This window comes from Microtus pennsylvanicus, chromosome 5 (assembly GCF_037038515.1).
Source record: "Microtus pennsylvanicus isolate mMicPen1 chromosome 5, mMicPen1.hap1, whole genome shotgun sequence".
Taxonomy (NCBI): Eukaryota; Metazoa; Chordata; class Mammalia; order Rodentia; family Cricetidae; genus Microtus; species Microtus pennsylvanicus.
The window spans coordinates 99,788,019-99,814,638 of record NC_134583.1 but is presented as its reverse complement, the minus strand read 5'-3'; the positions used below and the strand labels follow the sequence as shown (position 1 = coordinate 99,814,638).

The following is a 26,620-nucleotide window of genomic DNA, read 5'->3' as shown; positions in this document are numbered from 1 at the left end:
CCACGTTTCCTCTTCTGTGATGTATTAAAACCCTCAAACTTGGAGCAGAAATAAGTCCTTCCTCTCTTGCTTCTTGTCAGGGGTTTCATCACCGCAATGACAAGTAACAAATACAGTATTTCAAAAAAAAAATTTTTTACTCCTAATTTGTGATCTATTTTCCCAACTAAGTGGTATTGTATCTTTCTACCCACCTATGCCTGGATCCTCCCTTTAACCCAGGCTGATCCACACAGTTCTAAGACATTGGCCCATGTTCTCATCTATGTCACAAGTAAGAAAACTAATGTTCAAAGCAGTTTGGCACACTTCTCTAAGAACATAGAGTTACAGAAGCAGAAGCAGAGCTGTGTCTTGGCTCTGCCAGCTCCTAAGAGCCGACACATCACACAAAGCACAAAGCCCAGCAGAAGCACAGCTGTCCAGAGAGACTATGCAGAATAAGGAGAGAGAAGGTTCACATGGCTATGGTCTAAGGAGATTATTGAGGTGAATTATAACTTTATGGGTCCACAATCATCATTTGATAGTCAACAATTTCTCAGCATTAAGTTTGATCTGAAGTTCAACCAGCTGCATAAAGACATCTTTATATAAACATATTATCAATAGAAAAATATAGGATTACATAAATATGACATGCCTACTGTAAGCCATTTGGAAAGTTCCTGGTGTACGTTTATTTTAAGTGAAGTTGTGCTTAAGAAGTCACATCTATCTATGTGATTTGGGGGTGGGCATCAGAAAAAACACATATAATTAGATTAAACATTCTATAGTCAGTCTCATGTATATTCAAAACTGAAGGGATATATTTAACTTGTGTCAATTTGCTTCTACTTGCAAGAACAATTCCGTTTTTAAAAGTCCATAAAATCATGTGCACCCTTCCACACTTTAACACAATGCCGTACGCATGCAATTCTTCTAATAACACATCCACTAGGTTTCCTAATACATCCCCTCTCTCCAACACATCTGTCATCACTCAAAGCTCTGAATGGCCTTCCTACCCCTCTCCCCTTCCAGAAAGTTCAGGAACCACAAGCCCCCTCAGCCACAGCTTCGAGGCAAGCACCTGAGTGCTCACTGCTGTACCCCCGCAGGCTTGTCCACTGCCCATAGTCTAAAAACCCAGGCAAGATCACTTTCAGAACCACACACATTTATTCTGTCATTTCCATAGATAACAAAGGCAGCTCACCGTGCCCCCACACCCCATCTTTTTTCCCTTCGCAGTCAACTTGCTCACCTAAGCTACTGTGCTTGCTGGCTCAACCCCTCCTGTTCTCCCTCCTTGGCAGTGAGGTTGTCTCCAGCCACACCACCAGCTAATGCTGACCAGGGCCCGCTACAGAAATCCACCCTGGCAGTCAGCCACTGCCCTGCCCCTGCTGGGGTCTGCAGCTGCTGCTGGACCAGCATATGACCTGCAGCGACAGTGGGTGTCACTTCTCTGACTATGTCACTCCACCATGAGGCGCTGCTGGCTACCTCCTTGAGACCTCTCCTCTCCAAATTCCTCCCAGCAACCTCTCTGGACCGAGTTATGTGAAGCAGAATGATCCAAAGCCCAAGCTGCAAGTTCTCTCTTCTTCATCTTTCCTTTATCCTTAAACTACCTCATCTTCTTCACAGCTTTTTATTTTATTGTTTTGTTTGCCTGTCCTGGAACTAGCTCTGTAGACCAGGCTGGCCTCAGTCTCACAGAGATCTGCCTACCTCCACCTCTCCAGTACTGGGATTAAAGGCATGCGCCGTAATGCCCAGTTCTTCATGGCTTTTATTACTGACCGACACTATGTTTTCTTGGTCTTCCTCCTTGATTATCTTGTGTTTTCAACTCCTTCGTTTCCCTTAACCCCTCCACATGTAAACACTGGAAAGTACATCAGACTGGGACCCTTGTCTCCCATCTCCACTGATCTCTTGGAAATGGAGGACTGTTCAGAACACAGTAATCCAATAAACAGATACTGATTGCATAAATCATATTGCGATGCATGCTTTAAATTGTGCAGAGCTCTGACCTCTGGGGTTTGAAAGTGAGCCTTTCGAAAAGAATACTTTTAGACATTCTAGAACAATCGTGATTTGGTAGCAGTTTTGGAATGGGAAAGAGGTACTTTACCGTTCTGATGTCACTCGGATTTGTTCCTCAAAACTACAGTTCAGCCCTTTCGTCTTCTCATGGAAATATTTCTCCACACACTGTTCCTCAAAATCATAAAGCTTTTTCAGGTCCTCCTCAGTGAGGTAGAGCTCTGTGGAAATAAGCATGACACAGATAAGGGACCGCTCCTGGGGAGCTACACGCAGTGTGCCGTTCACAGATGTGGATTGTGTCCCTAGTGGTTCGTGTGCCAGAGGCTTGGTCCACTGGTGCCGCTGAAAGGGTGGGACGTTGGGCGATAAGCAGATCATGGGGACCGCCTCAGGAATAGAAGGATGGGCTGGTCACATCAGCCAGCCTTTCCCAGATCTCCTGCTTTCCTGCCTCACATCCCTCCATGCAGGGCTCCCCACGCCCCTTCTGGCTCCTTCCCCCCCCCCCTCACTCCCCTTCCCTACAAGAGCCTGTCCACGACGTTATGATGTGACTAGAAGACCATCACTAGAAGCTAGCCAGAAGTAGATGGCAACCTTGGAACTTCAGCCTCCAAATCCTTGAATGATGGAGCTACGGGTGCTGATGAGCTTGAGGTCAAAAACATGCAGATACAATTTGGTTTCCCAACCATCTACATTGGCCAGACACTATAGTAATAACATAGGCGATCCAGATGTCTTTCCGTGATATATGTGTTATATATGGAGAAATTGTGAAAAATCACTTTTTAACTTTCCATTAAGAAGAGGGGTGGAGGAATAGCTGAGTCTCCAGCAATACTTGCCATGCAGGCTGGAGGCCCTGAGTTTGAGTCCCAGAACCTACACAAAATGACTTTGTGCGGAGGTGAATTCTTTTCACCCCAGCACTGGGGGAGCAGATCAGCTGCTCACACCATGATGAGCATCACACAGGATCTTCAGCAGATGAACTTTAGATCACCGAGGGGACAGCAGAAGGTAGCTGTGAAGGTCACATCACTGCTCCAGTTAGTATAACACAGCTGCAGTTTGATACTGTGTCTTTGTTTGCATTGTTCTTGAACAAGTGGTACTACTGATGCTCTGTGATCACAGTTTTTCTTCATTTTTTGGTAAAACGTGATAAAATACACTATTGTCTCTGTATGCATTCTAGGTACTCATACCTTTTTCTGTGAATATTTCTGTGCCTGTGTGTTTATAGGGAAGATAAACACCCAGGAAGGCACATGTGGGCACCTACATGTGGAGGTCAGAGGTCAACCCTCCGGTTGTGTTTCTGAAATCAAGGTCCCTCACTGACATGGAACATTTTGTCTGGACTGAAAGGCAAGAGGCCAAGGGAAATGCCTGTGTCTGCCTCCCCAGTGCGGGGATTAAAAGAAGGTATCCCCCAGAGCAGGTCAAGTCACGTGGGTTCTGAGAACCGCACTCAGGCCCTCACATCTGCATGGAAACCACGTCATAGGCTGAACTGTCACTCTGGCCCCTTTTTCTCTTAATTTTTCTCAAATTTCCATGCTATAGAATTAGTACTTGAGAGTTTTTGTTTTAAATTGTATGATCGTGTGTTTTTAATGAAACAGTCTTCCTATGTAGCTCAGGCTAACCTCAAACCCGCAGACACCTCCCTGGGTCTGGGTTTACAGGTGTGTGTCACAGTACCCAGCAAGGTCTTCTAAGTTTTTTTTTTAATATTGCAAATGTTCAAAAGCAAAATTATGTGCAAGAGTATTTGCAGCTAAACCTTGGCTATTCAAAGATCAAATAGAAACCTCTTTTCTTTCCTAAGCACCTAGTCTCGGGTGTTGTGTGATAACCATGTCGTAAGTGTGAAAGCCTTTTCTTTCACGTGTACTGAAGACATGAAGCAGTAGCTTCTGAGACAGGCATCCCCAGCTGTTCCGCTGCGCTCTGGGAAAAGCGGGACGTGCAAACACCTAAGAATGCTACACCGCGCCCTCTTCCTTCTTCTTTGAAAAAGACCAACATGTGCACAGACTGACGCTTTTGTTTCAATATTTTCATAGCTCGCAATGTTCTCGTGCATTAGCCAAAGATCTCTATATTCATATACAGCCGGAGAAAGAACGTCATTGTCCTTTTCTTCCGTCAACTGCTCTAGCTACTAATATGACAGTAAGTGATCTACAGTGAGAGGGCAGAGTCTGCGGATGCTGCTACAGCCTCTGGGAGGAAGTCTTGCCTTGTCAGGCTGTGCACGGATGGACAAAGTCCCCCTCCTGAGAACTACCAGCCAAGGCCAGTCAGCACAGCACCCCTTTCCTGAAGTAATTAATTCATGAAAGGACCGCTCACCCTGTGGTGCTGAGGCCCCGTCCTTCCTCCAACCTCAGCAGGCTTGCTTATACACCGTCTTAGTTCTCAGGGAATGAGACCAGAAATCACCTTTAACTGTGTTCCTAGCCGGGCAGTGGTGGTGTACGCCTTTAATCCCAGCACTCGGGAGGCAGAAGCAGGTGAATTTCTGTGAGTTCGAGGCCAGCCTGGTCTACAAGAGCTAGTTCCAGGACAGGAACCAAAAAGCTACGGAGAAACCCCGTCTCGAAAATTCAAAAAAAAAAAAAAAAATTGAAAAAATGTGTTCCTAAAACTTGGGAAATATCAAGAGGCTGAGATGTTCCTAAGAGGATAAAACTGGAAAGTTCTTTCGTGTCTTAAGTCAGAAGAAAATTAAATATTATCTTTCTCCATAATTTATTAATAAAGCAACAGGTTACTTATTTTCCAATTAAGTGAGCAAAAATGTATTCGTTTCAAATTGAAAATGTGTTTAGCTATAAAAAATGTGCTCACAACTAAAGCACACATTATTTTGTGCTTTATATGGTGTAGAAGAATCCTTTAGACATTAAAAAAAAAAAATTGACCGTTTCCCACAGTCCCCATCTCTGATGTCCTATAAGTATAAAGTTTTTCAGGCTCAGGATATACACCAGCAGCGAATCCCCTACTCCTGCCCCCCCATATACACCAGCAGCGAATCCCCTACTCCTGCCCCCCCATATACACCAGCTGCGAATCCCCTACCCCAACTTCTCTCCCAACACCTGCTTCCTCAAACTCCCAACAGCATGTCCAGCAACAGGCACACCTTAGTGTATGCAGTACCTAAAATTATCCACGAGGTGGCACTCCTAGCCAATAAAGTCAGCTTGCTCTACAGGTTCTAGTGCTGAGTGAACTTGCCATGAAGCAAAAACTGAGTCAGACACTCAAGTAGTACACAGATAGATGTACACACACTCAAAATACATACACTATAATAAATAAATAAATAAATAAATAAATAAATAAATAAATAAATAAATAAATAAATAAATAAATAAATAAATAAAAGAGTCTTCTGTGGATACCACCCTATAAGCCCAAGAAAGGCTTCTCTACAGGGATTGGTCAATCCTAGCTAGCCCTAGAATCTTTCCTGGGGTCTCACCCTGAACTGGGGTCATTGTAGCTACCCAGTGAGAGCCAATCATGTTACTGCTTGATAGAAACACAACTTGTGAGAAGAAGAAGTGAAGTTCTCATGTGGCAGGCAGGAGTGGCGGGTGGATCCCACAGTCAGGATGAACTGGGAGTTGTCAAAGCACACAAGCTTGTGATCTGGACTCGGCAACCTCAGCCGGGTCACAGCTCACATAACTGAGTGTGAGGATGACAAAAAAAAACTAACAAGAATAAAAGGTTTGTGAGCGTGCAACAACTAACATCTAACTCAAAGTCAAACTGATGAATCCAGTGGTGTACGGCAGTGTTCACTGTATCATCGGGTGTGTGCGGCAGTGTTCGCTGTATCATCGGGTGTGTACGGCAGTGTTCGCTGTATCATCGGGTGTGTGCGGCAGTGTTCGCTGTATCATCGGGTGTGTACGGCAGTGTTCGCTGTATCATCGGGTGTGTGCGGCAGTGTTCGCTGTATCATCGGGTGTGTACGGCAGTGTTCGCTGTATCATCGGGTGTGTACGGCAGTGTTCGCTGTATCATCGGGTGTGTACGGCACTGTATCATCGGGTGTGTACGGCAGCGTTCGCTGTATCATCGGGTGTGTGCGGCAGCGTTCGCTGTATCATCGGGTGTGTACGGCAGTGTTCGCTGTATCATCGGGTGTGTACGGCAGTGTTCGCTGTATCATCGGGTGTGTACGGCAGTGTTCGCTGTATCATCGGGTGTGTACGGCAGTGTTCGCTGTGTCATCGGGTGTGTACGGCAGTGTTCGCTGTGTCATCGGGTGTGTACGGCAGTGTTCGCTGTGTCATCGGGTGTGTACGGCAGTGTTCGCTGTGTCATCGGGTGTGTACGGCAGTGTTCGCTGTATCATCGGGTGTGTACGGCAGTGTTCGCTGTATCATCGGGTGTGTACGGCAGTGTTCGCTGTATCATCGGGTGTGTACGGCAGTGTTCGCTGTGTCATCGGGTGTGTACGGCAGTGTTCGCTGTGTCATCGGGTGTGTACGGCAGCGTTCGCTGTATCATTGGGTGTGTACGGCAGTGTTCAGGTGCTGTATATTCAGGTGTGTATGGCAGTGTTCAGGTGCTGTATATTCAGGTGTGTATGGCAGAGTTTAGGTGGTGTATATTCAGGTGTGTGTGGCAGAGTTCAGGTGCTGTATATTCAGGTGTGTATGTCAGAGCTCAGGTGCCATATATTCAGGTGTGTGTCACAGAGTTCAGGTGCTGTATCGCTCTAGTACTGGACAGCATCTATCAGCACAGCAGACAGTTCCAGTGAACACTGCAGAAAACACCCCAATTGCACACAACTGCAGGTGAGAAACACAGTGAACTGCGATGTAAGGACAGAATTGCCTGCTCATAGACAAACATGATTGCTTAATTATCAAAACAGCAAACAATCGTAATTTTCCCCAGCAGACAAATACTGAAATAATATCTCTTTGAAGTATCTTGTGTGATTTTAAAATCTGCTATCTAAGTTTCTGACTTGAGTTTCAAAAGAATCACACAATACACTGGAACTGTCCGTGTATTTAGGCAAAGGGATTCTTAAAACGGACAATTATAAAATCAAAATATCCATAAACACCGAAGAAGCTCTACACCGCTAAGTATCATAGTCAACATTAAATTGTGTAAAAAACAAGCATATCCACCTCATTCTTAGGTAAATTATTAGCTTTGCCTTTAATAAAAGGATACCCAAGGATTTTTAAATTTTAATGTGTATGGGTATTTTGCCTCTTGTGTGTATCACATGCATGCAGTGCCTATGGAGGCCAGAAGGGGGAGTTAGATCCCTTAGAACTGGAGTCACAGACAGTTGTAAGCTGCCATGGGGTGCTGCGACTCATGCTCAAGTCCTCTGAGAACAGTCAGTTCTCTTACCCATTGCATCATCTCTACACACTCCCCCCAGGGTTGTTCTTAAATAAATGTCTGTGATTTGTTAGCAGTAGGCACCCTTTTATAGACCTACATTTCCATGGTCACACCCGGGGGAAGAAAATGTAAACATCCCGATTTAAACAAAGCCAAATGAGAACACGCATTCCTATATCCCTGCCCTTCATGTTGATGTTCTGAAAACAAGAAACCTCCTTGAGGAACCGCATTCATTCTTGGGAGCTTAGGGAACCAGAGCTGTGATTCTGGAGAAGCTTGCTTCTCTGTTTCCCTGAATCCCAGACCTTCGGAGTCACCTTTTTACTCAACAGAGCAATAAGAACAGGTCAGGTGATTACCCCATAAGAGATGTTCAGAGGAGTTCCCTGGTCAGCAGAGAAAGCCCAGGTTTTCTAGAAGGTGTAAAGCCTTCTCTCATTCAGTCAAAGACACTGTCTCCTCTGCTTCTCTTCTTCCAGGTACCACTTAACAGAGGCAACAACAATCCTGAGACCCCAGGCAAAGGCAAGGGTCTGCAGTCAGTGTCCCATGAGAGCCTTCATGCCACGTCCTCACTGGAACTGTCAACACCCAGGTCCCCAGCATTTACCTCCTCCCTCCTTGAGTTCCTGGATCTCTGCCCTTTATTTCCTCATCCCTTCTGCCCCACCGGAGAAACTTACTTAGGCCTACATCACCCTCTTCCTGGTCCTTTGGCCCTGGGTGACAGCAGAGACCTCGGAGGAGCAGGCACATGTGGTTCAGCAGGATGAAGGGTGGGGGCAGCCAGGGCTTCTGGTGGTAGGTCATGATGTAGCGATAGCGATTGTATTTCCAGACTTTATTCGAGATGGATTTTATATCTAAGTAAATGTTGCTGCAGGTTGTAGAAAGGACGAGAGACAACGTTTTAATATGGGACCCTGAAATGCGACAGACTCTGTCTCCCAACTCTTCTGATTGGTTAGCAATCATCAGCAGGTAGCCAATAACTATTATCCGCTTACGATTTTTCTTCCATCAAATAAAATAGAATAAGCACCTTTTAGAACAAAGTACATTAACTGGAACAATGAGCAAAATGCAGACATTGAAATCAGAGATCAGAAAAATGACTGCATTTTAAGCGGGGAACAAACTGCCCCGTCTCACTCAGCCCTGTCTGCGGGACACTTTTGCTTCTCTGAAGCTCTTTTCTATAACATAGCTCATTGCAAACAAGTGTGATGTTCCTCTGCGTTATTGCCTTTATAAAAAATATCCCTCGCCTGCCAGAAGCAAGACATGCAAGACTTATTCTAACTGAAGCATTGCAACAGAATCATATGGATGAAGAAGACATAAAAATGAAGGATCTCCTTAAATAAGCTTCCCAGAGCTTCCAAAGGGAACTTGATAAATTATTCACGTTAGCTTCACAGTGAAGGTAGTCTCTACTGGTGGGCACTCTGGATTTTCTCTTAAATTAAGTCAGTTTTAAAAGAAACTAATAAAAGGTTTGCTTTCTTTTTAAAAAAGTTTTAAAAAAACTGGAAAAGAGGGTTGCACACTCTCTCTTGCTCTCATGCTTTCTTGTGTGGTCTGAGCAGAGAGATGGAGAGACGGCATGCAGTTGGTGCTCTCCAGCCCTGGACAGAACGACTGGATGAAGGCAGTTGGATCAGCAGCAGCTTCTAATTGGTTCTGTATCAGTGAGCATTTGTCCCTGTCCTATACCTGAATAAATTCTTGGGACCCTTTAACAGACTCTCCTGGTTCCACATGACATGGACATTTTTGGACTCAGCATCACCTGAGCATTTGAGACCAAGCACATCCTTGGCCTCTGTCTCAACACTATGGCATGGGAAACTGTGAGAGACCATTAACCTGCAGTTCTGCAAACCCTCAAGGCTAGTCCCAATTAGGTCTTCAATTCACAGGTGACCAGCCTGTCCACCAGCAGGTGGTGTCAATCACAAAGTATCTCAGGGTCATTGATAGTAAGAACTCTATCTTAAAAGTGTTCCCCCAGATAAATAAGTCATCAGATCTGGAATCATTGCACTAGCTTGCTCCTCAGAGTGTTGTTGTTTGTATAGGGAGTCGGGGAAGAGAAGGGGAATAAAGGCAGGAGAGGAGGAAGAATGCAGAGGAAGGAAAAGAAGGAGGATGAGAGGAGCAGCCGGGTGGGAAAAGACTGTGGGTTGGACTTCCCAGGGAAGCTTTTTTTTTTTTTTGGAAAGACTGGAAATGCAATCAGTCTATGCTGGGAAAGAGGGGAGTTCAAGAGTTTGTCACTGTGGGGAACCGTGGGTTGATGAGCCTGGAGTGTCAGCAAAACTAAACATGGAAATGGGATTTCCCAAATATACGGGAAACTGAACATGGACATAAAAAAGCACAATACAAAAAGGAAAAGGCCCAAGGTCTATGCCCAAGACTTTTTAGTATGAAATGGAGAGGTTGAGCCAGAAAGGAAGACTAGGAAGGGGCAGCTAACTGTGAGAGAGAAGAAAGGAAGCGGAACAGACAGGGGCCTTGTGGGAAGAGCACACAAAGAACCCTGGGTGAGCCATCAGCTCCAACCCTCATTCTACAAGAGTCCACCTACACAGTGACAGCTCGGATCTCCTCTCCCACACATCAGTTATGACTTCACTCTTTTATGATCTAAGAGTTCAACTTCTCTTCTACCAATAATTCCATCCTCTTGCTTTAAAGCCATAGTAATATAGCATGGGACGCACATAAGAAGATCATATATTCAATATCTATTAGAACATATTCAACATAGCTGCTCTCATATTTTGGTAAACAAAATGACCACAGTTGATGAAAGTCACCTACTTGAAGCAGGCAATCAGCAGGTTCACCATGATGATGTACTGAACAAAGAGGTAGACAGCTTGCAGGAACGGAGTCAGGAAAGAACCCGGAGGGCAAGAAGGGTCACTTTCACAAACTAAAAACAAAGAATTCAAGAGTGGGGTAAAACGAATCACAGCCCTGGGGCCCTCTGCAAATATTTGGCCCCTCAACTCCACAGAATGCCACACACTTTCCACATTGAAAAGATTCTCATGGATACTTTCCGGGTTCATCTTTCTCTCAGTATCTACAGGGGTTCTGATTCTGCATGAGGGCAAACCCCAAATGTACCATCTATATCTGAAGCATAGACTTCTCCATACATCATCCAGTATGGCTCGAAAACAATATCGCGAGCCAGGCGCCATGAAGGAGGCTCATTTGGTGAGAGGATGGCTTTGCGCGCCACGCCAAAGCTCAGCAGGACAATGGCCATCATGATCACAATGTAGAACATGTTTGCTGCCTGCAAAACAGCACAGCACAACCAGAATTTACCACACATCAAGCCCCCAAGGTTGTCATTGTACACCTAGAGATGGCTACACAGTCTAGCCAGTGGCTAAAACCCTCTATCCAAAAATAACTGGCTAAGTTATTTCCTTTTCCCTACACAGTATGTGTTTTAGGTCAGTGACATCTGTGGAGTCACATGGTGTGCAGAAATTACAAATAAAGATTTTGTAGAAGCAGCCATCAAATATCAACTGTTTTTGGCTGCCTAGCACCCAACTTTTGACCAATTAAATCAAAGACTTAGTTAGAAAATATTTTTAAAGGATAAAACATATTAAAACTATTCCAATAACTGTTGTTAGAATTATCTCCCAGAGCCCCTAGAACCATGTAATATCTTTGGTATTGATTACCCCGGTTTCCCTCCACCTTGTAAAATACACCAACTCGACCCACTTGTTCAGTGTGGCAGACCTGGAAGTCACCAACATTTCTACTTTCTCCACATTTCTTATCTTACTCAGTAGAGACAAAAGATCCAAGTAGCCAAGAGTCTGGAGAGTGACACCAGTGGCTTTGCCCAAGCTTTTACATAATGCTGAACTGTGGCTGGCCAAGGAGACCCTGGAAGAGGTGGGGTGGCATGGCGATGCCACACGAAGATGAAATTCTGTATCCCGGAGTCAGCCCTGGAAGACCCATCAAAGCTGGTTTCGGGGAGAAGAGACCTTGTGCCACATCACTGAGATGTACTTTTATCTCATATAACTCCTCTAACAAGGGTGGCCTTAGCAAAATCAAAGGATGTGTTTATGGTCGAAGAGAAAAGTGGTGAAGAAGAAACTCTGAAGGCTGGGCTGGGTCTTGGCAGTACAGTGTCTGCCTCTCATGCATGAGGACCTAGGTTCAATCCCCACTCCAACCAAAAGGAAAAAGATGAGAAGAGGAGGAGGAAGCTAAGAAGAGGAGAGAGATGGAAGAAGAAGCAATGAGGTCCATCTGGAGGCTCTCCAGGGCCTTCTCCCTCTGTATTCCTTTATTTCTGTTTTCCCCCGACCCTCCAGAATAATACCTTCCTTGTATTCTAGAAGCAAATACAATATAATCTTGATACTGTATGCTTAGGCGGTAGATCTTTGGGTACTTTCAAATTGCCAGATGGCAAAACCTGGCACATTGTTCAGCAAGCTCAGTGCATAGACTAGAGCCAAGCTACCCATTTTGGGAGCTTGGATCCCCACGTATGCTCATGGGGGATTTACTTAATGTACATTTCCTTGTATAAAAATAGATAATTCTATTTATTTCATTAAGTTGCTACAAACATAGTGAGTTAATATATACAGAATACCTGGCACCATGTGTGTGTGGTACATAGTGGTACTACTCAGGAGTAAGAGAGTGAGTCACAGAAGAATAGATCAGCCCTTTCAGAGAAACAGTCGTGGTGGTGGCCTTGCACAAACCAAAGACGAATGTGACTCAATCTCATATTGGCAATCCTCACAAAAGGCCAAACTAAGTTTTCCTATTAACTACCCAAGGCGCTCTCCAGGCCCATTTTATATACAAGTTTATGGGTAGCCAGATATGAGTCGGTATGTCTCTTGGAACAATTCAAACATTTGACTAGTGAGCTAGGGAGACGGCTCAGTGTTAAAATGCTTGCTGGACCTGAGAGGGGATTCTGAGAAAGCATATAAAAACCAGGCATAGTATGGATCCTGGGAATTCACTAGCCAGCCAGTCTGAATAAAACAGTGAGCTTCAAGTTCGTTAAGTAGTGTCTGTTTCAAAAGCTAAGATGAGAGCTATGGTGGTTTGAAGGAGAAGATCCCCTATAGGCTCATAGATCTGAATGTTTGGTCTCCAGTTGGTGGAACTGTTTGGGAAGGATTAGGAGATGTGGACTTGATGGTGGTGTGCCATTGGGGGTGGGCTTTGGAGTTTCAAAACCCATATCATAGTTAACTTTCTGTCTATCGGGTGCTCCTGGATCAGATGTGAGCTTTTAGCTACTGCTCTGGTGCCATGCCTGCCTGTCTACGGCCATGCTCCCCAGGGACACTAGTCCTCTGGAAGCATGAGGCCCCAAATCAAGCTCTTTATTTTCTAAGCTGCCTTGGCCATGCTGTCACTTCACAGCCACAGAAAGACAACTAGGCCAAGTGCCATGGTGGAAGGCACTCGACACTGAGGTCCACCCTCCACACACGCAAACATGGGTGAGGACACCCACAAACATACATGTGTATGCTTGCATACATCACAAGAGAGAAAGTTAAAGGGTGAGCTATGAACCACAATGGTGGAGCCACCAGAAAGGGACATTTCTGTATAAAACATGATGTGCATACCATTTTTGCCACCATAGTCACATATGGACCTGCATGTTGATTCACAGCGAAGAAGTCCATGAGCCGAGAGAACCAGAATATGATGTCTAGGCAGTAGATGAGTCTTCCTACAGTGTGTAAAGGGGGGCTTCCCCACCGTAGGCCAAAACCCACTAAAAACAGGACAGTAGCCACGGCTTCTATTAGGTTCCAGTATTCGCTCAACCACATCTTCACCTTTTGAGTAAACTTGCTTGGTTCTGAAATGCATATCTAAATGGAGAAAGAAGAAATTTTAAAGAAGGGTGCTGGACTGGTGGTGGAGGAGAGTGGTACAGCACTCATCTCTGACACTAAAGACCCTGGGTTCAAGCCCCAAAACCATAGCTGGAGGGGAATACCATCAATAGCATCTTTTTAAATTCATTAACCCATCATTTAAAGAGTAAAACAATTCCTACCAAATTTTACATCAACACCAGACCATTTCAGAGCTCAGCACTGCCGTGGCTCTGCCTATCCATCATTCGGCTTCATGAGCTGAGGACAAAGAATTCTGACTGGAAACCCAGCAGTTGTGTGAGCTCCTGCAGCTAAGTGAGTTCTTGGCAAATCACTAAGAACATGGTGTTGGGACTCACGAGAATCAAACACTTCCCATGCACTACTATAGCAGACACGCTGCAATGTAAACACTAAGCTTGTTTTCCCTAAAACAAAAATCATGGTAGAATTCAGGTAGTGTTTCTCGATTATAAAGATCCTTAGCAGGCAATGCAGTCTAGCTTCTAAGAAGATGCTTACTTAGCATAGAATGTTGGCCAAATTACCACTGGAACAAGACAAATGTATAGACATTCAGAGACACGCACACACATCTGGGAGAGTCAAAGTCATAACTACTTGGAATTATATATAAAATTTCACGAAGAAGGCTAACTTTTAAGTGACCAGTGGCAAAGTAGAAATAAAAATGTTTAGTTTCTTCAACTCTTGGTCTTCTTCTACCAGCAGGATATCCAGCTTCAGTTTTCAAGGGAGTTGACTAGGAACTTCCTTCTACTGTGAGTGAATTCCTTACATAGTATGCAACTTTAGCCGTTCATGTGTCACTCTATTGGGTAAAGCTGACAATATGAGGTAAGGCTAGGTGATTAAAAATCCATGTGACAAAGAAAGCTGCATCATGGGAAGCAAGCAGTCAGAGAGCTCAATAACAAATAAAGGATGCTGCCTATTCCTCCTTGAGTAACAAGCACAATAAGATTGTGCTTCAAAATGGTTGTTTTCAAAGTTCAACAGAAATATTTGGTAAGGATAAAGGAATGAAACCAGAAAATTTTCCCTGAGCAACCTTCTTATAGCAAAATTGAATTCAGTATTCTCTCTCTCTCTCTCTCTCTCTCTCTCTCTCTCTCTCTCTCTCTCTCTCTCCATCACACACTTGACAGAAGGCCATTTTCATCCCCAGGGCCTAGAACTCCTCTTCCATGGGCATGGAGAAGACACAGAAGGCACACTCACCTCTCTGACCTTCTCGATGGCATTGGTGAAGATGTAAATGATGACATACCACTCTTGCACGATGGGTTCGGGCTGCATCTTCACCAACACTGTGTAAGTGAACAGCATGAGGAATGCCAGATAAGCCATCTGTGAGGGACACACATTCCCCGGATGTGAGCTCAAGAGACCACAAAGAATGCCAAGCAGAGCTCTGCAGACAGAGCCTAGAAGCATCAGACTTCTACACGACAATATGAAAATATAACTGGGACTCACTTCTGATCTTTGATGACCCGAAGTCAAGGAAAACATAAGTATCTACGGTCTATGAATGATAATCGCTGTTTGCCAGTAAAGAGAGGGGATGCTATCCTACTAGCACTAACCCCTGCAGCGTGCACACTGGCATGCTAGTAGCAGACCAGGAAAGAATCACATGCCTTCCCTCTAGTTTCGGTTTGGAAAATATGTATGCCAAGATTGCCAGATAAGCAGTATCTGTGGATGCTTATCTTCACAGTAAGCTGATATTTACTACCACTACAGTGTTATTTTATAATGAGTAAGTGTTAATCTGGCTCGGGAGATGGAGAAACGGCTCAGCAGTTGAGAGCACATACTGCTCTTGCATGAACAACTAATCCAAGCACAGCTCACAACTGCCTGTAACTCAAGTTCCAGGGTATCTGAACTGTCTTCTGGACTCTAAGGATAGATGATATAGGTAGGTAGATAGATGATTGATTGATAGATAGATAGATAGATAGATAGATAGATAGATAGATAGATAGATAGATGTAGGTAGGTAGATAGATAATAGATAGATAGGTAGATAGATAGATAGATAGATAGATAGATAGATAGATAGATAGAGAGAGAGAGAGGTAGATAGATAATAGATAGATGGTAGATAGATAGATAGATAGATAGATAGATAGATAGATAGATAGTAGATAGATGTAGGTAGGTAGATAGATAGAGAGAGGTAGATAGATAATAGATAGATGATAGATAGATAGATAGATAGATAGATAGATAGATAGATAGATAGATAGATAGATAGATAGATATAGATAGATGGTAGATAGATGGTAGATAGATAGATAGATAGATAGATAGATAGATAGATAGATAGATAGACATTTAAAAATGGTGAAAAGCAATCAAGGATCACTCCTTTTGAGAAAAAAGTGTTGCTCATTCAGAACTTAAAGTCTAGACACACACACACACAGAGAGACACTTTTTTTGTCTTCTTCCAACCCTGTCACCTGCCTACTTTCCTATCCCCCATTTCTTTTGTTTGTTTTTTAATGAAATTCGTACATTTTTATCTCAGGTTAACAAATGAGACATATCATTAGTAACATCATCGTAAGCCACTAATTATCATTAACATTACTGTAATGAGACGAACCGTGTAAAACCAAAACTTCACAAAGGGAGCGCTGTAGAACTCGTAGACTCTCCTTGTCCAGGGGAGGCTCTGGGGCCCATTTCTGATGTCGAAGTGCACATTTTCATCCAGTTTCTCCTCAGGGCCTCTTTCCAAATCATAGTTTTTCTGAAAAATAAGCAATAATGCTATAGACTAGAGGGTGTAACAAAGTGGTAAAACTCATGTGTTATTTGTATAAGGTCCTGGGTTCAATTCCCCGATCTTCTGCCACCACTAAGAATAATAAACAGCAATAATTATATCCCCTCTCACCCTCAAGCTTTTGAAGACATGGTGGTACTATATATCCCTAGCTGTCCTGGAACTCACAGAGATCTCCATGCCTTTGCATCTCCAGTGCCAGGGTTAAAGGCATGCACCACCACAGTCTGCCATCTTTACTTCTTGCTGAGACAGCTAATCTCAGCTACCAACCTGACATATCTGAGAGAAGAAACCCTCAAGTGAAGAATTGGCCTGTGGAAATCTCTGTAGGGCACTTTATTAACTGCTAATAAGGCTCAGCCCACGGTGGGCAGTGACATCCCTGAGCAAACCATTAATTCTTAGTCAGGTTTGCTGTCTCTATTTCTGTCTTGCCCATGCCTCCTGTTCAATTATTTATTTAAAATCCCTCTTTTCCTTTCTGCATCTTTTGTTACGGATCCTGGCTGGCATCCTTGTCTCTTCTGGTCTTAATGGCCATGCTGGTCTATGTTCTCCTTGATTCTAGTCTGTCTTCTTGTCAGATGATGCTGTGCAGTCAAGGCAGTGACTTTCCTGTAGCAGCTTGTCTCACTACTCTGCTCATTGACCTTCACTGTTTCTCTGGTGAGTGAAGCAGAATGATGCTCTCTTATGAAGCACGCAAGAATCTCACAATCAGACTTCTGCATTTCCAGCCGTGCCTACAAACACCCCCTGCTTGTCCAGCACTCTCCACAGCCACCAGTCCAGCCAAACTGCCCACTTGCCACGCTTACCCTGTGCCTCAGCACTTCCTGCCACTGTGACCTACCTACGGTTTCATGAAGATGTCGTCCATCCCTAATCCTCCCCCACTGGCCCTACTAAAAACAGCCATTCCTCTTCCATCCAGAGTTTTCCATTCCAGTATCATTATACAGCTTATTCCTGGGCTAGTTTAGTCCACAGAGGCCATGCTTAAAGAGATTAGCAATCAAAAAACTTAAATTTCTTTTAACAAAATTATTTTGCCTATGGAAACTTCCAAAAAGAATTCTGACTTAGCATGGAAGTGTACCCTTGCAGTTCTAGCTATTCATGAAGCTGAGATGGGGGGTGGAAATATCACTTAAGTCCAGAAACTCCTTTCTAGGAAATATAGCAAGACAGGGCAAAATGCACACAAGAGAGAGAGAGATAGTGAGTTGTGGGGAGAGTTTTACTAAAACCTCACAGAGCAAATGCAGTATCTAATAATCCATCTCCAGCTCCCTGTGGGAACAAGAAGGTCTTTCCTGCTTGTAAACTTACTACCACAAGACACATTAAACCACATCTGTTTTGATTGCTGCCTCCATCTTTCTCCCACAATACACAATGTAAACCATGTTCCCCTGTTAATCAATTACTTTTACATATTATTCATTATGAATTGATATATAGCCTACCAAATCTGCCAGGTAAAAGTAAATCAAAATTGTGAGAGAGAGCAAGTGATGTGGGAAGTCCTTTAGTATATATGTTGCTTTATTGGCTAATGAATAAAGAAGCTGCTTGGAACTATGACAGGGCAGAAAAGAGCTAGGCAGGAAAACTAAACTGAATGCTGGGAGAAAGAAGGCAGAGTGAGTGAGACGCCACGTAGCCCCTGGAGGAGAAAGATGTGAGCCACCCACAGGGACTCTTACTGGTAAACCATGAGCCTCATGGTAAAATATAAAATAATAGAAATGGGTTAATTTAAGATGTAAAAGCTAGCTAGGAATATGCTAGAGTCATTGGCCATTGCAATTACTTAGATTCTGTGTGATTATTTTAGGTCTAGGCGGCTGGGAAATGAGCAAGCAGCCTCCACCAGCAAGCAAAAATTGCTAGACAAGTGTAGTTAGTAATTTTTGCTTAAGATGAATACAAAGAGTAAAAACAAAACCCACTTTTTATGATCACAAGCCAGTCATAATAGAATGCACTTCAACAGCCCTTTCACTGAGTGTCTCAAATTGAAGAATGCTAAGGTTTCATTGATATTTTTCTGATAATAAGCTCATTATGGTGGAGACCATATCTGCTTTAACTTAAATATTCACTGAATTAATCAATTGATATGGCCACATCTAAACCACCTATGTCGACAACTGTTATAGCAGGACACTTGTCAGGGGGTCTCAAGAACTTACTACACAAACACATATACTTATATATATATATATTATATTTAAATTTTAAGAGCATACATTTATCTGCAATTCTGTGAAGGAACTGTGTTCCCTTTGAGAACAGTTTCACTAGAAATACACCAGTTCTCCAAAACCCTTCAAGTGTGATGACTCCATCATTCTACCAAATCCGTGAGAGCCAAAAGTGGGATTGCCATACTACTGACAAGCTATCGCCTATGCCCTGTGAGAGCTGTGTGTGCATTCTAAGTAGGTGGGGCTTATACAACTTTCTTCCTTGTTCAGCCTCAACTAGCAAACTAAACTTGGAGTGTACAATCAAACAGGCATACACCCAAGTAGAGCACCTCTGTGCTAGACCTGTGTGACATCTCCAGGGGTGGGGACATCAGTGAACTTCTTCCCTTTGCTAGGTTTGAACCTGGGACCAACAAAAATGTAACCATGTGACTAGCCCAGGCTTTTAAGAGATTCCTTGTGTGTTCTACAGACAGTAGAAGGTACTTGGCTTCCTGTATTCAAGATGGAACTAGGAAGGAAGGGAAGGAGAAAGGGGGATATACACACACACCTAAAAAAGAGCAATAATTAAAGTCCTTAATGACAGGGAAGAGGCATATCTCCAGGGTATCAGAATGCAGATGCTCAACCAGGCACCAACAACTGTTAGCCAAAAAACACTGATCAGAGTTAACCTTCATATTTAGTACTTGGAGAATAAATAATATTTAAATAAATACGTCATTACATGCCAAAGCACATCAGACAAGATATTAAAGGCACTTCATTCAGTGTATGTGTTTACCTTACACTGAAGATATTTATCGCACCTTGGGGCAAAGGGCAGCTTTATGAGTCATGGTCAGAGTGGGAGCAGAGAGAGCAATCCCAGCATCCTGGATCCTGGGCTGTGACAGTCAGCTGCTGGAAAAGGGACTGTCAGACCAGGGAAGAGCACACATCCAGAACCCAAGCGAAACTACTCACAGTCACTAGACGAGAAGGATGAGACATGGGAGGATCAACAAAAATCTTGTCCCATTTGTTTGGGAGGTACACGCGTGTTACAGCGTGTGTGTGGAGGTCAGAGGACAACCTCTCGGAGTCAGTCCTTGCCTTCCTCTGTGTGAGGTCAGGGCTTGAACTCAGGATGCCAGGCTTGGCAGCAAGTACCCTTACCCACTCTCTCAGGCCCATCAACACAAATTCTAAATGTCTCCTTACAGATGAGAACCATAGTGTGTGGCAGTGTTGATGGAGCCCTTAAGTGGTAAGCTGATCCGTTCTGCCCCTCTCAGAGCAATGCTGAGACAGCTTTTGGACACAGTGACTTTGTCTTTGGAGCAGAAATGGGATACTTTGCTTACATGCTCTACCTAACTCGTATATAACGAGATGGGGATTACATGGGGAGAATTAAATGCTTGATTGATGAATCAGTCCTGGGCTTTTAGAGTAATGTGTAGCCTCAGGGTAATATGTAACTTCACTGGATGGAAACACTGGCCAGAAACTCAAAGCCATTCTGGGAAATGTAGCTACACACAGAGAGGTGTGTACCGGGGGTGGGGTTAATAAATACCCCGTTAACAGTAACAAGGCGAACGTTCCGTTGAACAGATGCCTGTTACAGATAAGCTCCATGCTTGTGCATCTCCGTGCACAGTTACACCATGGAAACCCAATTTACTACGGAAGTGTACTCACCGCACAAGCATTTTCTTTGGTGGTACTGAGATCCTGGTCGCTGTTATTCCACGTAAACTGGAAATCCTGGGATTGTGGGACATGTGACATCTCGGCTTTGCTTTTAAATTCCAATGTCAAAATCATGGGTGGTAAAAGGATACTGATGATGATCTGCAAAGGAGACGAGACGAAGGATGAGCAGAGGACAAAGGACACATGCACTGTCTGAGCAGCAGATGCAAGAATGCGTGTGCATAGATATCCCATCCACTCCCGGCTCAGTTTCTATCCCGAGTCTACATATAGTTATAGAGTCTACATCTATTTCAGTTCTACAGATGTGTCCCTCAGCTCTCTGCAAAGGTGGACAGAGAGAAGTTGGTGCACAGATGATGGCAAAGGCAATAAATAATAAATAAATAAATAAATAAATAAATAAATAAATAAATAAATAAATAAATAAGACTCACCAAGTAACAAGGTCCAGCTCTATGCGGACAGATAATATAGAAAAACCTAATGGTGGAATGCAATGTTAACATTAAAGAGGAAAATGTAAGGGCTGGAAAGATGTCTCCGTGGTCCAAACCACTGGTTGCTCTTGCACAGGACCTCAGTTCAGTTCCCAGCACCTACATGTCAGTTCATAACAGATGATAACAGAACTCCAGTTCCAGAAGATCTGATGCCTTTATTCTGGCCTCTGTTGGCACCAAGCACAAGCATGTGGTACACATACATGCGTGAATGCAAACTCTCACACATATAAGTAAAAATAAATGAGTGTATTTAAAAAAACATGTAAAACATTAAATATAATTTTTAGAAAGAGTAAAATTAAAAATTGTAAATATGTATATATATATATATACTTCAAAGATTTTTAAAATTTTTTATGTGTATGGGTGTTTGCCTCCATGTGTATCTATGCTCAATATGGTGAACAGCACATGCAATGCCCACAGAGGCCAAAAGAGAGTGTCAGACCCCTTGGAACTGGAGCTATAGACTGCCATGAGCAGCCATGTCAGTGCTGAAAATCAAATTTGTGTCTTCTAGAAGGGGCAGCCAGTGCTCTTAACCACTGTACAATCTCTCCAGTCCCAACTTAAAAGTTTAAAAATACAGCTGGGCGTTGGTGCTACATGCCTTTCTTCCCAGCACTCCAGAGGCAGAGACAGGCAGATCTCTGTGAGTTTGAAGCCAGTCTGGTCTACAGAATAAGTTCCAGGACAGGTTCCAAAGCTATACAGAGAAACCCTGTCTTGAAAAAAAAGTTTAAAAGTACATATATCACACTTGCTTACCCGGGATACCTGTGCCTAAGCAGGAAGGTAGAAATTGACTTTCCCTGTAGTCAGACTGATGGATATCTTAAATATCACCATAGAACCTTTATCCAACAACTGATGGAAACAGAGGCAGAGACCCGCATTGGAGCACTGGACCAATGTCCAGTTGCAGAGTGGGAGGAATGAGAATGTGAGCAAAGAGGTCAAGACCATGATGGGTTCACCCACTGAAACAGTCTACCTGAGCTAATGGGAGCTCACCAACACCAGCTGGACTGGGAAGGAACAAGCATAGGGCCAAACTAGTCCCCCTGAATGTGGCTAACAATTACATGGCTGGGGCAGACTGAGGGGCCACTGGCAGTGGCACCAGGATTTATCCCTACTGCCTGTACTGGCTTTTTGGGAACATGTTTTCTTTGGATGGATACCTTGATCAGCCTAGATATAGTAGGGAAGGCCTTGGACCTCCCACGAGGCAATGTTCCTTACCTGCTCTGAGGATTGGATGGAGGTGGAATGGAAGGATATGTGGAGGAAATGGGAGGAGGGGAAGGAGTGGGAACTTGAATTGGTATATATAATGAAAAAAATTATTTTCTTTTTTTAAAACATTAAATATATATAAAGTATTATTTTGTGGTGACTACAATAGAAATAGAAATTACCATATAAACAAACATATTAGCTTTTATATCATAAACTTTTAGAATATAGAAGATCCACTTCCCATCATGTATAAACTGTCATCTGCCAGGAAGACCTAGGGAACAGCTCAAGCATTCTTCACTGGGCCACCACATTCTGCACATCAACAGTCTTTTGAAAGGAATTTTTGTGTTCACTTTTTACAGCCTTTCAAGATAAACAGCTTAAAATACCGACTACATTTTGTGAAATCTAACTTGGTGGATGTTCTGTCTTTCTTTCAACTAGCATGATATCTCAGTTCCCTGACCAAAAGTTAAATTCACCTGCCAGCCTGCCTTACTGGTTTAGTAGGTGAAGTCAAAGGCTTGCCAACCTTGCTTTCTTTCCCATGCCAAAATGACCTTCTGAGCGGCTGTAAGCTGTGGTCTGTGAAGATTCTCTAGGCTTTAGTTCTAACACAATGGTCATTTCTGTCCCAAATATGTTGCTCCTCTGAGTGTAAAAACTCCATAGCCAGGCGCACAGTGGCAGCATCTTGTTAATTCTACTTCCGGGAAGACCTCCAATCCCACTGCCCTGGAGAAGCAGCATTCCACCGCCCAGAACTGCAGACATCCTACTCCCAAGGAGAGGTTGGAGCCTGACGTACTACACGATTTAAATCAGTATTCCATAGCTCTCCATGGTGCTCCTACAATCTTGTTACTTGGGAGTATGGATTACAAAACTGTTTGCAAATGTGCTTCAGAAGCTCACAGGTCGGCATGGATAACTGGACTGTTGGTGCCTGAGAATAATGGTTGGTGGAGCTTGAGACTTCATACAACCAGCAGCCTTAGCCTAGTAACCAATGAATGCATGTTTGGCGGGAAACATTGAGACTTGCTTTGCTTGAACCAATCTCTGTCTCTTTCTGTTTCTCTGCCTCTGTCTCTGTCTCTCTGTCTCTGTCTCTCTCTCTCTTTCTCTCTCTCTCTCTCTCTCTCTCTCTCTCTCTCACACACACACACACACACACACACACACACACACACACACACACGCCCCTCTCACATTATGAAGTATTTAAAAGACAAAACTCCACTAAGTTCCCAGGGTCCGCATTTCTGGAAGTTAATGTGTGTGCTACCTCAGGCTCCCAGCTGCAGCCTTCTTATGACCAGGAATTTACAAGCTGCTGCTTCCAGAGAGCTGGGTAAGTGGAGGCAGACCCATCCCATCTCTGTTTCGTCACTTTCACCTCTGAAGTCAAAGTGGATCAAAGGAGAGCTTTGGGAAATGAGGGCTTTTTCTCTGGTATTTTATTTCTCTAATCTCATTGGCAGAAATTAAAACACACACAGCCTCTCCTATCTTATGCAATAATTATTTTCTTGAGATTTCTGTAGTTTCTCTACTAAAAAATGTTTATATTTTTTATCAAAGCCATTCTTTTTAAGATATACTATGTATTTGATAATTGTGAGAACACAATTAAAATGCCAAATACAGTTATGTGTAGCTCTTAACATTGAGCTACAACCCCTTCCATTGACTTCATCAATACATGCGCTTTGTAACCAAATGGAAAGCTTTAGGCTTAGGCTCCACAGTAAACGTAAATCTTGGGCATTGAATTTAGGTGCCCTTGATTTTAGATACCTGGAGAGACTAATTTAGATGTGGCGAATGGCGTAAGCACTTGCTAGAGGAGAGCCTTATTAAACAACCACAGAGTCCCTAAAGCAATACACTGGAGGAGGAATGCAGTAAAAATTGCTAATTCTATCTAGTTTCTTATCTATTAATATTTATTAATTTTGCGGCACTGGGGACCAAACCCAGGGCCCGTGGATGCTGTTCAAGCATTCTATACGTGAGCTATGCACCCAACCCCTGTGGAATGCTCAGACACTGTCATTTGGCACAGAGAAGTGTCACTTTTCTTTGCTTGTGACTGATCGCCTTCACAGGAGAATGGCTCTGTAGTGGCAGGGCAATATAATCATGAAGTTTTGAAAAGTCCCTGTGGGAAAGTCGTTTAGAGATCCCTGAGGGATGAGATGATCCGTGCACCTGCAGGGAGGTGTTGTTTGCCAGAGGACCAACCCATGTGGAACTCAGGAGCACTGACCTTCTCACTGCACTGATGATATGACGTACAGAGAAAGAACATACCTTCAACCAGGAATTTTTCCTCATTTTCAGACGTCCCATCCACATGTCTGTCAGCAGCATTTGGGTGCAAGAATGTGACACAAAGGGACGTAGTCCTCCAGACACTGCCAGCTTCAAGCAGGTGAAATTGCTCCAGTTCTTGAGTTCGTAGGTCAACAGTTTCATGGCCATTGGTTCGTTCTGCTTGAAGGCCTTCTCTAACACATCCAGGGCAAGCTGGCCAAACTGCCTGAAGACACAGTGGTGAACAGAGAACACAAAAGGCCGGTCAGAGCCCCAGAAATGTCTTCAAAGATGGACCACGCCACACAGAACACACCAGTTAATTGGGCTGTGTGATCAAAACAAAATAAGGCTATGTAAAAAAAAAAACAACAGCCAATTCATCTCAGCTGTCAGAAGTTACCACAGCTGCTCAGAAGCAGATCTGTCTCTGGAACGGAAGGTAGACAGTGTGTCCTATTTTCCTGGTAGCCCAAAGTAGAATTTAATGTTTGTGTCGGAAGCCATTCCATGCTGTGTATGTCCTATATTCATCCTGGAGTGGGTGAATCTACATGATACGACTTCAGAGAGAATTTCTGACTGGAAACGCTGTGTCCACGAAACATTGTGGCACCATATTTCTATTTCTACTACTATTATTTTTATAAAATCCTTAAGGACTTAAGAATCTAGACCCAGAAGCCCTCAGGAAATTCCAGGAGGCTTTCTTTTCCAGAAATTCTCTAGGTCTGTCAATCAAGCTATAGATTAACTTCCATCATTCCCTGAGCTTCCCTCCGCCCAAGGACTTCAGTAATCCAATTAAAGAAAGCAATTCTCCTCTTTCTCATTCCCACCAATTGCCTTCTGATTCTTTACTACAATGTGTGTATTCGTTTCCCCAGCCTGAAGGACACCTAAGGTAAGGAGCCAAGTTAACAACATCGAAGACTTTGGAGCTCCAAAGGGCTTTCTACACGATTTGTTTCAAAAATCATTAACTCTTCTTAAGGAACTAAAGGCTAAAATCGAGTCGGCTGACCTACACAATGCAAAAAGAGTTGCCCCTGGGACTCAGTGCTCCTCACTGGAAGGTTACCTCTCTCCTTCATTCCACAGAGTTCCTGCAAATCTTCAGGAATCCTTTACTACAAGAGTGCAAGAAGTGTAGAGTGTGATAGTCAGCATTGGCTGCTGGGTGAGGCAGGATCAAGGAATACCTAGAAATCAGTATCACACTGTGTCTGCGATCGTGTTTCCAGGGAGTCTGAGTGGGCTACACGAAGAAGATCCCTTTTCTAGTTGGATGGCCACCACCTGGTCCTCCAGGAACCCACAAAGGTTCAGTACGGAAGTAAATTGAACTCTGCCCCTGAGAGGTGAGACACCTGTTGTGCGCCCTAGACATCAGCAGTCCAGGTTCTGCAGTCTGAAGATTCCACAGTTATAACAGCAACAGCTTCCCCCAGTTTGAAGGCCTTAAACTGAGGATCCTACCATAGATACGCTGGTTCTGTTCCTTGGGGGATGCTTGACTAAAGTATACAATTCTAAGCAAATCTGTTTATTCTATGGCAAAGTGAAGGAGAAAGCAGTGTCTACACTTTCTATAAAGTGTTGCTGCTTGGTGTGAAGTGAAGAGGGAAGACCTACTCTGAGTAATTTTCCAGCTCCTCCGAGGTATCATCCACCATGTTGCTCTCCTTAGCTTCCCGGGCCATGGCTCTATAGAGAATACTAGCAATGACTGCCTTGACTGTAGTCTCCTCTCCGTGCTGCCAGAAGAACATGGCCATCTTCTGCCTCTTCATGAGCACAGCCCACACCAGCAGCTCATTGTATGGGTAGACAAAGCCAACTGGCTCGGGGTCCTCCGACAGGCTGTGAATGTCCTTTGACTTCTTCTTTGATTTATGAGAGTCTCCAGGCTTGTCCTATAGCAAAGGAGAACCAAGTCCTGAATATTCCAGTGCATGTTAGTTTGCTAAATATAACACAGCAAGTATCCTAGGGATACTTTTTAAAATTGTTTTTATTGAGCTATACACGTTTCTCCATTCCCCTCATTTCCTCCCGGGGATACTTTTTAGGACAATTACTACCTATGCTAGATTCTGGCACTGAAGAAAAAAAGCCAAACAAACAAAAAGCCCAGATATCCACCGTAGTGGAACTGTTAGTACAAATTCTCCAGTAAAACTGACGATGTGCCCGCTGTATCCGGCATGCAAAAGCAATCAGCTGGGGCTGTAGCTCTGTGGTAGAGTGGCCAACTGATATGCACAAAACCCTGAGTTCAATTCTTAGAACTATTTTTTTAAAAGCATGTTTTATTGAGCTACAACACAGGACTTAAAAGGCCATGAGGAGTAAGCTTAAAAACAGTCCCGACTGTTTTAAGGACTGTGGAGTCCTTGTCTCAAGAGCATGTGGAATATCGCT

The 26,620-nt window shown here is 43.7% G+C and overlaps 1 protein-coding gene across 1 annotated transcript in view; it reads right to left on the bottom strand.

Moving 5' to 3' along the window:
• Trpm6 (transient receptor potential cation channel subfamily M member 6) overlaps positions 1 to 26,620 on the bottom strand; it is a 114,763-nt gene that overhangs the window by 57,371 nt on the left and 30,772 nt on the right. The window contains exons 17-26 of the mRNA XM_075975251.1: positions 25,832 to 26,112; positions 24,194 to 24,422; positions 20,112 to 20,264; positions 16,021 to 16,167; positions 14,622 to 14,750; positions 13,119 to 13,370; positions 10,597 to 10,771; positions 10,285 to 10,399; positions 8,139 to 8,332; positions 2,132 to 2,264 (exon numbers count right to left, since the gene is read on the bottom strand). Coding sequence (XP_075831366.1) covers positions 2,132 to 2,264; positions 8,139 to 8,332; positions 10,285 to 10,399; positions 10,597 to 10,771; positions 13,119 to 13,370; positions 14,622 to 14,750; positions 16,021 to 16,167; positions 20,112 to 20,264; positions 24,194 to 24,422; positions 25,832 to 26,112 — 1,808 coding nt within the window. The remainder of the gene's footprint in view (positions 1 to 2,131; positions 2,265 to 8,138; positions 8,333 to 10,284; positions 10,400 to 10,596; positions 10,772 to 13,118; positions 13,371 to 14,621; positions 14,751 to 16,020; positions 16,168 to 20,111; positions 20,265 to 24,193; positions 24,423 to 25,831; positions 26,113 to 26,620) is intronic.